The sequence below is a fragment of the Malus sylvestris genome, chromosome 3 (assembly GCF_916048215.2).
Source record: "Malus sylvestris chromosome 3, drMalSylv7.2, whole genome shotgun sequence".
Taxonomy (NCBI): domain Eukaryota; kingdom Viridiplantae; phylum Streptophyta; class Magnoliopsida; order Rosales; family Rosaceae; genus Malus; species Malus sylvestris.
In genome coordinates, this window is record NC_062262.1 from 25,877,408 (window position 1) to 25,891,743 (window position 14,336).

General features: G+C 40.2%; 2 protein-coding genes across 2 annotated transcripts; one reads left to right on the plus strand and one right to left on the minus strand.

Moving 5' to 3' along the window:
* Positions 1-4,079: 4,079 nt before the first annotated feature.
* On the minus strand, positions 4,080-8,735 carry LOC126616684 (uncharacterized). The gene is made up of 9 exons (XM_050284769.1): positions 8,451-8,735; positions 7,028-7,099; positions 6,651-6,740; positions 6,448-6,490; positions 6,190-6,296; positions 5,487-5,582; positions 5,159-5,349; positions 4,931-5,000; positions 4,080-4,452 (listed from the first exon to the last, which is right to left on the minus strand). The coding sequence occupies exons 1-9, from the start codon at positions 8,601-8,603 to the stop codon at positions 4,342-4,344; spliced, it is 933 nt and encodes a 310-aa protein (XP_050140726.1). The 5' UTR covers positions 8,604-8,735; the 3' UTR covers positions 4,080-4,341.
* Positions 8,736-10,468: 1,733 nt separating this feature from the next.
* On the plus strand, positions 10,469-12,692 carry LOC126617097 (uncharacterized). The gene is made up of 3 exons (XM_050285156.1): positions 10,469-10,499; positions 12,053-12,336; positions 12,483-12,692. Exons 1-3 carry the CDS (start codon positions 10,469-10,471, stop codon positions 12,690-12,692), a joined length of 525 nt encoding a protein of 174 aa, XP_050141113.1.
* The last annotated feature ends 1,644 nt before the right edge of the window (positions 12,693-14,336 follow it).

Sequence of the window (14,336 nt, forward strand, 5' to 3'; positions counted from 1 at the left end):
TTTTGGGCTACCACTTAGAAAAGAAATGCCTCATTCGTTAACTCCCTCGACCAGAGACTTGGGGGACTCCTACCATATGCTACTGCACCTTGATACTCGGAAGTCTCACGACCACTTAGTGACTTGGATTTTTCAAGTCTCCAAACGAGAAGTTTTCCTCACTCGGGAAATTAAGGGAGCACTACCTCAACCTACATGCTTCACTCACAAAGTTTCAACATACAAGCTTCAACAAAAGGAAAAATTCAAAGAACTTAGTGAAGAAGGCATTGGTGTATTTAACACAATACGTTGAAATGAAGCAAATCTTGTTTATTGATATTTCCGATAAGTTACAAATATGTACATATACATGAATCAAAATAAACAAACAAGAGGGAGCCTTCACAAAGGTTGCTCAGGGGAAGTCTCAGCAGTCGGTAGAGCCCCAGAAAGAGAAAGCACCGGAGGGTGGTTATCCGGAGCCTCAGTACTGGACAAAACCCCAGAAGGATGAGGCATCGGAGGTTGATCATTTGGAGCTTCATTACGCGGTACAACCCTAGAAGACGACGGCAATAAATGCCTTTGGAACAAACCCACGAACCGCTGATGATCAAGTAAAACCTGACCATCAGATTCCTTCATCTGGTCAAGCTTCCTCTTCATGTTTGTAGCATAGTCATGTGCGAGCCGGTGCAACTGTTTATTCTCATGCTTGAGCCCTCTAATATCCTGTTTGAGACTCATCACTTCAGCAGCCCATGATTCAACTTGGCGGGTTCTAGCAAATAGGCGTTGGGCCATATTAGACACAGAACCTGCACACTGAACACTAAGAGCCAGATAATCCTTAACAGCCAACTCATCAGACCGTTTGGAAAGTAGTCTGTTATCTTTGGGAGTGAGAAGGTTCCTGGCCACCACCGCAGCGGTCATATCATTCTTCATCACAGAATCCCCAACGGTAAGAGGATCAGTAGGGGATATGAAGGATGGGCGCCATATGTTGTCTGGAGAAGGCGTGGCTGTCTCTTCTCTAAGGTTCAAGTCAAAACGACGGTCGGAGGGGCCAGACATTTTCAAAGGTGTTGAAGAGGGAAGAGGTCAGACAAATCAAGATCTTAGAAGTGCAAGAAGGGAGCTTCTACTGGTGGAGATTCAAGTGTGTTGTGGAACTTAATGCCAACCTCTATAAAAATCTGCACTTGACGGAGCTTCAGGAATCGAAGAGGCGTTTGCTTTCTCGAAAGCTGAGCTGTTCAGAGACCACGAGGGCCGATCTCAGAAATCGAAGAAGCACCTGCTTTTTCAGCCTCGTCAGCACCTGTCACATGCACACTCAGCTTTGCGGAAATTACGGGCAATCTGTCGAAGATTTCTGGTGAAGTAGAAAGCACGTGAATCTTACTGTTCAATTACCACTCTCCACACGCACCATCAACTCCTCGGGTACCACATATAACGTTGCCAAAGATCTCTGACAAAGTTTAGGCACGAGAATTTCGAAGTTCCAGCTACCCTACTATTACCCACAAGGGTAAAGGAACAACACCACTGCTTGACAACTGGAAAGTACCTATGTGTGTCGACCTCCGTGTTCCGTGGCAAGACAGGCTAGCAAGAACGTCCAACCTTTACTCACATTCGAGAAAAGACTCTCAACATAATTACTTTCTCCAAAACCGAAGCGGCACCGCTTTCCAAATCTTGAGAGCCAGATCCCCGACGGGATTGCTTGTTCGAAAACCGAAGAGGCACAGCTCTCAGAACTTCGAGAGCCAGATTTCCTTAGATAAAGCTTGTCTGTAATCTTCACACGCAACATCAGCTTTCCAGATACCACATACCATTTTTTCAAAGTGCTCTGACAAAGTTAAAACACGTGAAGCTGGCAGCTCCCACTACATTGTTGTGACCAAGAAGGGTAAAGGAATAGCATTACTACTTGTTATTGGGAAATCCCTATATATATCGACCTCTCTCCTCAACGGACAGGCAAACCTGCAAAAATGCTCAACCCTTTCTCGCATTCGAGAATGCACCCTCAACATAACCTCTCGAAATACTCAGCTTTATTTCCCCCCGATAATACCTCAACAAATAAGCCACACCAAGAACAAGAGTATCTCATCTCATGCGGGTCGAAAGCAAGAGTATCCCATATCATGCTTTCTCCCTGTCCTTGTCTTCGTCCTTGTCCACACCTGCAGGACAAAGAGAAAGAGAGCAGTCAGTCGGAACCTGAAATCAAACCTTCAATCTGGAACTGACTGCCTGAGACCTTTGCCTGGTTACTTACTTAGCATTGCTCTCGAGAACTCATCCTCAACTGCTGTCAAGGTCATGAATTCCACCGGCACATACCTCATGACAGTTGATCAGATATTGGCTCTTTACACTGAAGCTGCCAAGCGTGGATGAGTCACTATGAAGGAATGTTCTGAAGGACCATTTAAATGCAAAGGTTGCACACCACTTCTGCCATGCAAAAGATTGAAGCAGAAGGTTCAATGGTGAGCTGAAACAGATCACTACAACACGACACCTTTCCATACCACATTCATTATTCCGTCAACAGCAAAAGTATCCCATATCATCAAGGTCGAACGTACTCTAGATTTGACGGACTTGTTTTGACCCTCAAATTCTTGAGTCGGCCTTATACTCTGAAGAGAACCAGAAAACCCTCCAGCACAGTTCAAGAATAAGCCTGTGGAAAGTTACTTCTTCAAAAGCAAAAGTATCTCATATCATCTCTTCTCCATTTGCTTCTCCTTATCCTGGCAGCTGAATGAGAGACAAGGAGAAGGAGAACAATCAACCGGAAGCCGAAGTTGAACCTCCGATCCTGGGTTGCTTGCTTGGAAGTTTGACTGCTTACCTTGTCTGTCACCTCTTTCGGCAGATCTCCTAGCTCGGCGACTTGGGGGACTTCTACTATAGAGTTTGTATCGCACTTGACCAAGCCCGAAACTACAAGTAAGCTTCAAGTGAAATTGATACATTACCTTGTGCATCTTCATCGGTTAAAGATACCACCCATGGATGGAGGAAAAGTACTTCCAGAGAAGATGCCACATCTACATATGAGACAGATAAGACACGTGAAAATGATACCACACTTCAGTACTTAGAAGTTTCGTGATTACTCAATGGCTTGGATCTTGCAAGTCCCCAACCAAGGAGTTTCCCTCACTCGGGAACTTAGGGGAGCACTGTTTGTACCATACTTGACCAATCCCGAAACTACTGAGCACCGGTCAACGTTATACCGTCAAAGACCCAGAAGAGCTTCCCTTCAACCAGGAGGCCAATCACAATGCGACACGTGTCGACATCAGAAGTCAATCACAGCTCGACACGTGTCAACATCAGAAGCCAATCACAACACGACACGTGTCAATGTTAGAACAAAACTAGAAACTCTCTTCTATAAATAGGGATCATTCTCCCACAATAATCTCTAATGTCATTTTGTACTAAACTATTCACTAGAACTCACAAAATGAGAGCTTGAACCTATGTATTTATGTAAACCCTTCACAATTAATGAGAACTCCTCTACTCCGTGGACGTAGCCGATCTGGGTGAACCACGTACATCTTGTGTTTGCTTCCCTGTCCCTATTCATTTACGTACTTACCTTCACTAGTGATCGAAGCAACCAAGCGAAGGTCGCAAACCTGACACTTTCTGTTGTACCAAAGTCCTCGCTGATTTTGTGCATCAACAATATTGATTAAAACACCTAGAATATCAAATATTCCAAAGCACTCAAGAATTTTTGTTTCACCATTGTACTTTTAGATAAGTACGGTCAGACAGGTGTGAGTACAAAATGCTCCACCACCACCGACACTACCACAATTACTTACCAACTAATAGGTTTCAAAACAAAAGAATGGCAGAACAAGATTCTCGTTATCTTGGAAATCATGATCATCCACCTTTGAATTGAAAATCAACAGTTAGATTAAAACAACAAAAGAACGTCAATCAATCTATTCTCCACAATCAATATCAAATCCAAAGATATGTAACTATACATCCCGTCGTCACCAAATGATCATGAGAACATTTCTATTCAAAACAAAATGTTTATGAAAAAAAGTTCACTTTATTTATAATTTTGCCAAAATAAGACGACCATTTGTTTCTTTAGCGAACAATTGACTTCAAGCGACGTCAATAGTTTAAACTTGGCCTGAACAGGCCAAGTCACAGAAGAAACATTTTGTAAATTACAGACAGATGAAGAGTGCCAATTAGCATCGAGACAGATAAATTAAAAAGCATCCAGCCCTCTCTGATGCATTAAGCAACAGACGGCAGCCCAAAGATGACACCGAATTATTTGTATTAGTTCACCATCATATGATCGAATCCTCCTCCAGCCTGAAGCGCAGGAACCCGACTAACCCCAACGTTGTGAAGTAGCTGCTGCAACCATCTCCTTGTAGTTGGATCTTCCTGAAATCGTGACGCAAATAATTAACTTTGAAAGCAGACCACACAACTGTGTCCAAATAAAACAGTAGGGGATACCGAAAAGAAACAGTAAATCAAACTCAAGGTATATTTTTCCAATATCTCACAAACTATGTCTGGTAACTATATGTACCCTTGAAGATGGGAGCAAGAAAAAAAAATACAGGACTAACTCAGTAACTCCCATGAGCAACCACCAAAACATGCATTCGACAGAGTTATCACACCCTATTTTCAGACACGTTAATATGACTTCACAAACACCTCAATGCCAATCATGCAAGTACAAGGAGATGCAGCAGGAAAATTCAAGGACACTACCACAAAGAACATCTGCATACCAATATGTCCTCATCTGAAGATGAAACGCATTAGTTTTTTACTTTTTTTTTTTATTTCCAAACTACTCGTTAAGATCAATTATGAATTAAACAGCATAGGCATCCAGAAAGGAGCTTACACGAAGGGAAACACTGAAGGTAGCATCTCTCAACATATCGGGAAGACAGCTCCTCAAAGCATCACAAGCCCTGATGATAAAAAAATTAAAAAAATTAAAAAAAATAAAATAATAATAATAATAATAATAAAACAAAAAAAAAAACAGATCAAATCAAATGATTAACACGAGATATTGAAGAAACGAAAAAACAAAAAAGAATTAATAAATCTACTTCATTCGACCAACCTTGGGTTATCTGACAATCGAAGATAACATCGAATAATGTGTTTTAGTAAGCGAGACGAATGCTGGTCAGCAAGTGATGCAACCATGGTTCCCAAGACTCGACCCACTGCGAAAAACCGCTCAGCTGTAGTACAGATATAATCCAAGCCCACATCATCCAACAAAATCTTTTGAACAATAAATGTAGCCACCTGCGAAGATAACAACTTTTGTCAGGCAACCTCGGGGAAACTCGGGCAATCTGGGAAAGGCCTTGCATAAATGCTAATGAAACATACAATGATGGGAAGAAAAAAGAAGAAATGAAGAACAGAAACGAACACTCAACTGTTTTTGACAGTTCACTACCCATTTCCATAGTTCGCAGGCACAACGGGATTATTTCAGTTGATAGAAGAAAACTAATCACTTCTGTATCATCGACCTGGTAAAACGGAGTACAAAGAATTAATGTTCCAAATTCCAAATATTTTTTAATTACAAATATGTCTGGCATAAAAATGCTACATACTTCAGGTTCACATGTGAAAAAGAGTGAGAAGACCAGCTGCACATAATGGTGCACGTGCAGGATAATATTACAAGTTGAATCTAAAACCCATGCAAATAAAGCAATGTTAACTATTTTCTCATCCAAGTTCACGCTCCAGTTAAATCCTTCACTAAATGATGGAGCTAGTAAAGCCACCTATTTCAATCAACGTTATAAAAAAATAAAAATAAAAATAAAATAAAAAGGGATAAAAACTAAGCGTTCTTTTTATCCCCTCATTTATCTCACGTTAGATTCTGCTAGTCCTTTTATTTCTCAGATCAGCTACACAAGCAAGAATGGAAAGGGTGCTTTTAGTTACGGCATGCAAGAAGTTTTCACATTTAAACTCTTATAAATATCAATTCTCAAAACGTGTAGCCATATACCTATCCAGTTATACTTGTATATCAGCTGGTAATTTACTCTTGTACATTTTATCACACAAACAAATAAAAAGAAAATATACCCATCAGTTTGTCAAATAAGAATAACAAACCTTCACTAAGGCACCAATGACTCCTAAGCTAGTAAGCCTCAAGTACTCGAAAGGCCTTGACTTGCTTGTTGTATTAAGGAAAGGGTACAAATATAAAGGTATATGAGCTGCCAACGACAAGAGAAATGAAAAAATCATTGGTTAAATTTTATATGAAAACATCTCACTGGAGCTGCATGAAAAAATTATGCTTCTATGTACAAGCACATTATAAAGGACATTTCAAGATTTGAATGTAAACAAGATAAAGGTTATTACCATTAAGGAATAACATCCTTGTGTCTGGGTGCGATGCCACACACTACAAGAAGATACAAAAGGAATATGAAGCATACAATAATAATGAGAAGTGTAAAATATACGCCAAGCCTCTTTCATAGGGAAGGTAACTGTCGTTTAGGAAAAAAATGAAGTGCATCAATAAAGATTAGATATATAATTTAAAGGCAACAACAATGAACCTGAAGAAGCGCTAGAGCATTGCAAACTCGATTTGATTGGACAGGAGTTAAATTTGGTGGTGATAGAACAGGGTATATTGAAACTATCTCCTGCACAAAGGATAAAAAGTAGAATGAGAATCCATCATCAGGGAATAAGAAAAAAGACAGTATCCAGTATTGTTGATTATCAAACAGACAGTCAAATGATGGTACGTCAACGATGCATGGACATATGTATAACACATAGGTCCTACTCCTACATACAGAAGGAAACTTGCTACCCTTGTAGATGAAGGAATTTACAAAACAAGTGAACAGCAACTGACCAACAACCGCCAAAAAAAAAAAAAAAGAACAATAAGAATGACATGAATATAAAATAAAAAAACGCATACCTGTAACAGAGCAGCAATAGTACCAAAAGAATTCCACAACAATGGAGCCAAATCTTGAAATAATTCTCTCTTCTGAAAATTGGAACATGAAAGGAAACAGGGGTTTAACTAGGACTATGTGTATATGTACATATATAGTACCAAAAGGATTCGATACGAAAAAAAAAAAATAAATCTATTACAAATGAAAACTAAAACCAAGAAAGGCAAATCCAAGTCCACTTTCAGCTCAAAAATGTTTAACAGTAAGAACTAAGAACTTATTTTTTCGGTGAAGAACACATGAGCATAACAAACAAAGGGGTGGAAACTTTATCGTCGTATTGCAGGTATAATCTAGCCATTTTTTTCTTTTCTTATCCCTTTAAAAATAAAAGAGAAAATAAGGTCAAAATAACATTTTGGCTACGTGCTTTAAGGCACCGTCAGGCTCTTCACAATAGGTGGGAACAATAATCCTTTGGCCAACGTGCTATTATGGATGGAAACTAACTTCTTTCCAGATCTGATATGCAACTGTCAACAAAGTAGTCAATGAAAACTTCAAACTAATAAAGCAAAATTAACAAATTATGAAGCCTATTTAGCATGTTATAATGGCATTTATATCACTTTCATTCCCATACCACCGATAGAATTATAGCACCCAACCCAGGACCAATTGGTAATGTGTGGAGAGGCCCAAGATCGTATTCTTATGTGAGACTTCACATTCCAATTGTGTAAACATACTCAACACACCCCTCATCTCTAGTGGAGGGTAACTTGAGCTAAACACATGGAGCTAAACACGCGGACAACACATACATGGGATGACATGGGAGCACGTGTAGCCATTGGGGCGTGACACATAGATTGCGTGCAGGTTCCGTGATATCTAGTGATCCCTAAACCCTTTCAACAACCACTACACCATTCCAATCCTAGACACACAAAAGAGATTGCAGCTATGCACCTTCTCCATATCCACCTAACCAACCAATACGTACCCAGAAACGTAAAACAAATGGCAACAAAATCCAATTTTGATCCTGCCCTAGGAACAACTATATTAAGGTGCGACCCACATGCATGCTGTGATTACAATGAAGCTAACTTGAAGTCTCAACTCTAACCAGAAAAAAGAGCAAGCAAACCCTCTTCGCACGAACACGTCATGCAAAACTAAGTATCTCATTACCCCAATTGCCTTGGTTTTCTCAGCAAAACTAACATGATTACAGAGCAAAGAAATGAAGCTAAAACAAAACAAAACTCAATAGAATCCAAATTACAAAACCCTAAATCCAAATTTTAAACCTTATCATCATATCATCAAGCTACATAAACCCTAAAACAAAAATTAAACAAAAACCCTAACAGGGACCAATCAAACACAGAGGATTTCAATTGTCCAGAACCAATGAAAGCAAAAAGATTAGACCTTAGAGAGTTCAAGGAGCGCGTTTTCACGAAGTTGAGGGTTGCTGAGTTCGAGCACCAACTGCTCCGCCGACGCCATGTTAGGGTCCCTGTTCGGCTGGGCTCCGGCAGCACTGGGGTTGGAACCGATCGGACCTCCAAACGGTGCGCTCATCTCCACAAACTAGCATAGATTCTCCATTTCATAGCAGGAAGTTGTCCAAGCTCTAAAATTTTGCCATTGCTTTCTCACAGTTTACTCTCAGTTTTCTGTAGAGAGGGGGGGAGGGGGGGGGGGGAGAGAGAGAGTGGGGAGGAGAGCAGTAGTTGGCTTTATATTTGAAGACACGTACTCGACATGCGCGTGGTAATCGCCCTTGATGTTGACACCTCACTTTGGATTGAACTGATTTAGTATGTCCGCTTGGAAAGGGAAGTGTGTCTACGCTCCTCCACTGTCGGATGGATGCTATTTTAAATGCTTCCCAGAGCAAGTCCACGGGGGACCATTACGCGGGCACCAGCCAATCCACTCCAGCCCAGTAGATTAGGAGCCCAAGCCGGCCCATAGGTCGGTTCAGAATGAGCAGAGCTAAAGCCCGGTCTATTTGACAATATGCTTATAACAGCGTGACGTCACAAGTCCTTTTAATTTTTTTTGTTTTTTGCACCAGGTGCATAGGAAACACGCGCACGTGATCGCAAGTGGCTGACAATGTCGCAAATGCGAGGCCCAATGTGCAGGCGCAATATGGGTTTCTAGCGTGGGGACATGTGATTTCCAACGGTAAAAAAAATTTGAAATTTAAAATTAATGGCTACTGACATGGCACAATGAGGACCGTTTGATTTTCAAATCAACAATCTAGATTTTTTCCGCCAAAAAAGCTTTTAAAAAATAAATAAAATGTCATAAATAAATAATATTTTTTTATAAAGTCAGAAATTAAAAATATTATTATTTTAATAAAATTGACTGGGCTATTTTTTTTAGGAATGGAGATGCATTTGGCCTATTACTATTCATTTGGGTTTATTATTGTTCACTGAGTGGATTAAATAGGTTGGGTGCTGGCGCATTTTTTTTAAGGGTGGACTTGCTCTTTATTGCATGACTCATGTATGACAAAACTTACTAGCTCGTTATCATAGGACATGACTAGATTCAACATGATGGTTAACAAATTGGATCAATCGTATACGATAAGACCCGCTGGCTTATTATAATAGAGCACGATTCAAATCCAACAATAAGCTTAATAAATTGGGATTAACCATTAATTGCACAAGCTCATGTACAAGGCTTTTTGAATTACACATGATAAGAGTTTTGAATTTGTTCACCATCGTAATTACTTTTAAATTATATAGAAATAATTGCAAGAGAACATGGGTACCGTAGTTTAAACGAGTCAAGCAAGATCGATTTCCACAAGACCTAGTGTGAATAACTTGTGCTTAAGAACAATTCTTAGTTAACTTTCAAATACAAGATTTATAAGCTTGAAATTTGAATTGAAATAACAAGTGCAAATTAATAAAAGGATTAAAATCAACACAATAATAATTATGAATTAACACATGCAAACTTTGAAGGTTAGGTTTTCCTAATGCATATTCTACTTGGGGCATTCAACCTAGAACATATATCTAACATGTAATTCGTATGTGACATTTGTAAGATTGTGAGTATGAAATATATGATAGAACCAGTCATAGTGGTTAAGATTGATACGAAAAAGTCTTGATTAAAGCTATTAGGTTGTCCTAAATATTTTAGGATGATATAATTGAGAGAAGTTCTGATTGGTTCTGGAAAAGGATTTAGTGTTGGAACTTTGTAAGGTCTCATAATTCTTTATGGTTTGTATAGTTTGAATCCTAGTCCAATTCTGATAGGGAATGGACAAAGGATTACTATATATATGTGTCACAAACCACTACTCTTGCGTTCGTTGGCTTATTTTTTTCTAAGACCTATTGATTAGAAGAGTTGTTATCACCGCAAAAGAGGAGAAGCTTTTGAGCACAGAGGCTGCAATGGCTTCTTCATCAGGATCGAATAATGCAGGTATGTTTTAAGGCCTTGGTTCTTAAGTGCGTTCAATAAAAGGTTTATGAGTTGTGATTCAATTGGATGAATTCTTGTTCCTTGGATAAGAAGTTATAATCTTGTTCTTACCCGTAGTATTAGAGCCATTAGGTTTCAACCATTGAATTCAACTAAAATTAAAATTGAAGGCATGAAAACATACTAGCTGGGTTTCAGATTGAGTTCTTAGGGTTCTTAAAATCTTTAGTTTGAAACGGCATCATTTTCGTTATAGAGCCATTGGAAGGTTAATGTAAGATCTCATATCACCCAGGGGAGTGATCCTTATATGTATATTCTCATCCCTACCTAGCATGAGGCATTTTAGGAGCTCACTGGCTTCAGGTTCCATCGAAACTCTGAAGTTAAGCGAGTAGCGCGCGAGAGCAATCCCATGATGGGTGGCCCACTGGGAAGTTCTCGTGTGAGTTTCCAGAAACAAAACCGTGAGGGCATAGTCAGGGCCAAAAGCGGACAATATCGTGCTACGGTGGTGGAACGGGCCAGGGATGTGGTGGACCTCGGGCCGGGATGTGAAAGTTAAGTTACAAAAATGGTGTCGTTTTGTGAGATGTTTAAATAACTAAAAATTTGACCGTTGGGAAATCTGGGTTTATGTTTTCGTTATGTTCTTCGAATAGGGTTTCTTCTCCATCGTCTTCAATGGACCTATTTCTTCCTTGTTGTTCTCTAAAACATAATTTTGAGTCAAGATAGATGCTGAAATTGACAAATTTTAGAAGCTAACGACGAAAATGTATGTATTTTGAAATTCGATTTTTTTTTCAGATTATGCAGAATGTTTGGATTGAGTTTATATGAATTTAATGTTGGAAATTGGTTACTTGATCATGTTTATACCATACTTAGGGCCTCTGTATTTAGATCTCGTACAAATACTCGGGGGACTTAAATGTAATTATGTAATAAAGGAAGGGGAAAATATGTAATAAGTGATGAGTCCTTATTCTATAAAAGAACCTCTCACCCTCACAATGAGATGAGGCCAATTCCTAGGCCTTCTCACCCCCTCTCAAAGCTCTCACTCTCAGAGCTCTCTCTCTCTCTCAGATAAATACATAATCAGTGTGGACGTAGCCTAAACCTTGAGGTGAACCACGATATCTCTTGTGTTATTTACATTTTATGCAAATTCACGGTCGGATTTACGTTGTTTCAAGACCTCCGGTTTTGTGCATCAACATTTGGCGTCGTCTGTGGGAAATGACACGAAAAACTATGTCGATTCTCTTTCATTTTTTCACCTCCACCGTGAATCTGCAAAATCACAAAAAAAAAAAAAAAACACCAGAAGTTAGAAAGTTCGGATCGGTCATATTATTGGGTTTTGGGAACTTCAACTTGGGATAAGATCAGTTTCCATATTCCATGCTTCCCAAATTCCCAGCAAAGCTTTCACATCATCAGTACCATCCCAGTTTCAAAGTCTGTTAAGAGAGGCAAAGCAGGGGAGAGAAAGAACGCACTCAAAGACTCTCGTTTTGCTCTGATTGCTTTGACTGCCTGCGAAGGTCCAATGGCAGCAGATCTGGTGCTTGACACAGCCATCAGCGATTGGGTTCTCATCCCTCTCTCGATGGTCATGGTTCTTATCGGCGTCCTCCGATATTTCGTCTTCAAGCTCATGCGCTCAAACCAAGTCCCCGATGCCAAAATCGTCAAAGAAGGGCAATTGATTATTAGGGTTCGAAATTTACGTGTTGCTGCTAATTTCATACCTCCAAGGTCGTCTCGTGCTCGCCGATTGTATTACAACAACGAGGAAAATGGGCTGTTAATTGTTCCTAAGGGTCAGGCACAGAATCCACAAGCACAAATGTTCTCTGATCCCAACATGGCCATGGAAAACCCTTTTCAAAATTCACCCCAAAAATGGCTCTGGCCACCCCTACCAGTTTTAGGTTTAGCAGTCTACTCGAGATGTTCACGGTGAACGTGCAGAGAGCAGAGAATCGGCCTCTGAATGTGCATTTGACTGCGCCGTTCACGATTGCGACTTCGCGGTTGGAGATGGTGGAGAATGTGGCGGTCCGGGTTGAGTTGAGTAACGGGTGCATGGGGTGGGGTGAAACTCTGATTTTGCCCTTTATGACTGCAGAGGATCAGCATACTACCATGGTTAAGGCTAAGGAAGCTTGCGAGTTCTTGTGAGTTCTCTAGCAATGACGTTGGGTTCAGTTTTGGGGGAGATTGGTAGGATTCTGCACATGCATGACAGACAAAAAGAGATGAAAAGGAAAAGAAAAAGCAAAAGCAAATATGCTTCTGCTGTCCCTTAGCCTTACAAAGCATCCTTGTTTCAGTTTTTGGAGATGCGCAGGGGAAAGATAAAAGAAGAAAGCATCAAGCAAAGCAGAAAGTAAACAAAAGCAAAAGCAGATAATATTAATGGGGTGCATAGTGGGGTGGTGCAGTCCACAAGCATGATGACGATGGGCCAACAAGCCAGCTCATTCGAATTCAGATCTGACAGCAGTTGTTACTCCCAGTGTCTCAAAAAAAAAAGGCAAAGCCCAAAATAAATGGGCCGAAATGATGTATGGAAGACGAAGGCCCATGAGCCCAAAATAGCTCCAACCAGGCAACCAAAAGTACGCCCAGTACTACAAAAAATTATTCGGCACCTCGCCGCTATTACCACCAACCAGGTGATCAAAAGTAACCCCAATACTCCAAAATTATTCAGCAACCTGCTGCTATTACCACTAACCAGGTGATGAAATGTACAACCCGTACTTTAATATCATTCGGCAACTAGCCATTCATGCCACCAACAAGGTGATGAAATGTACAACCCGTACTCTCCTTCATGCCACCAACCAGGTGATCAAAAGTACGCCCAGTACTCTAAATTATACATGAGCATTACTCATGTCATTCATACATAAACATTCATGAGCATCACTCATGATAACCATACATAAACATTTATGACCATCATTCATGTCAACATTCATGAGCATCACTCATGTTAACATTCATGAGCATCACTCATGTTAACATTCATGAGCATCACTCATGACAACATCCATAAGCATCCCTCATGTCAATCAACATAAACATTCATGAGCATCACTCATGTCAATCAGCTTCAAAAGTTTCATTTACAGAGCTCTAGCTTCAAAAGCTTCATTTATAGAGCTCCAGCTTCAAAAGCTTCATTTACAAAAGCTCCAGCTTCGAAAGCTTCATTTACAGAGCTCTAGCTTCAAAGTTTCACTTGCAAAGCTTCACCTACAAAGCTTCACCTCTAGCTTCAAAAGCTTCATTTACAAAAGCTCCAGCTTCTAAAGCTTCATTTACAGAGCTCTAGCTTCAAAGATTCACTTGCAAAGCTTCACCTACAAAGCTTCAGTGCAGGGTATACAAATACCGCATCCGAACAACCGCTACTTCGGCCCATACATGGATTCAATTTGAAGTCTCCAGCCAACAGACTTTATTGACCGAAGACTTAAGGGACTACATTATGTACCATATATTGGGCCTCAACTGGGCCTCATGAAAAATACTTGGGGGACATAACCCATTATTTATGTATTAAGGAGCGAGCCCTTATTCTATAAAAGGGACTCCCTCACTTTCATTAGAGAACACCCATTATTCATGTACTGAGGAGCGAGCCCTTATTCTATAAAAGGGACTCCCTCACCTTCATTAGAGAGCAACGCCGCCAGCTGAGCAATCGCCTCGCCGCGAGCATCACTCCTAGCCCATTACTTATGTATTGAGGAGCGAGCCTTTATTCTATAAAAGGGACTCCCTCACCTTTATTAGAGAGCAATGCCACCAGCT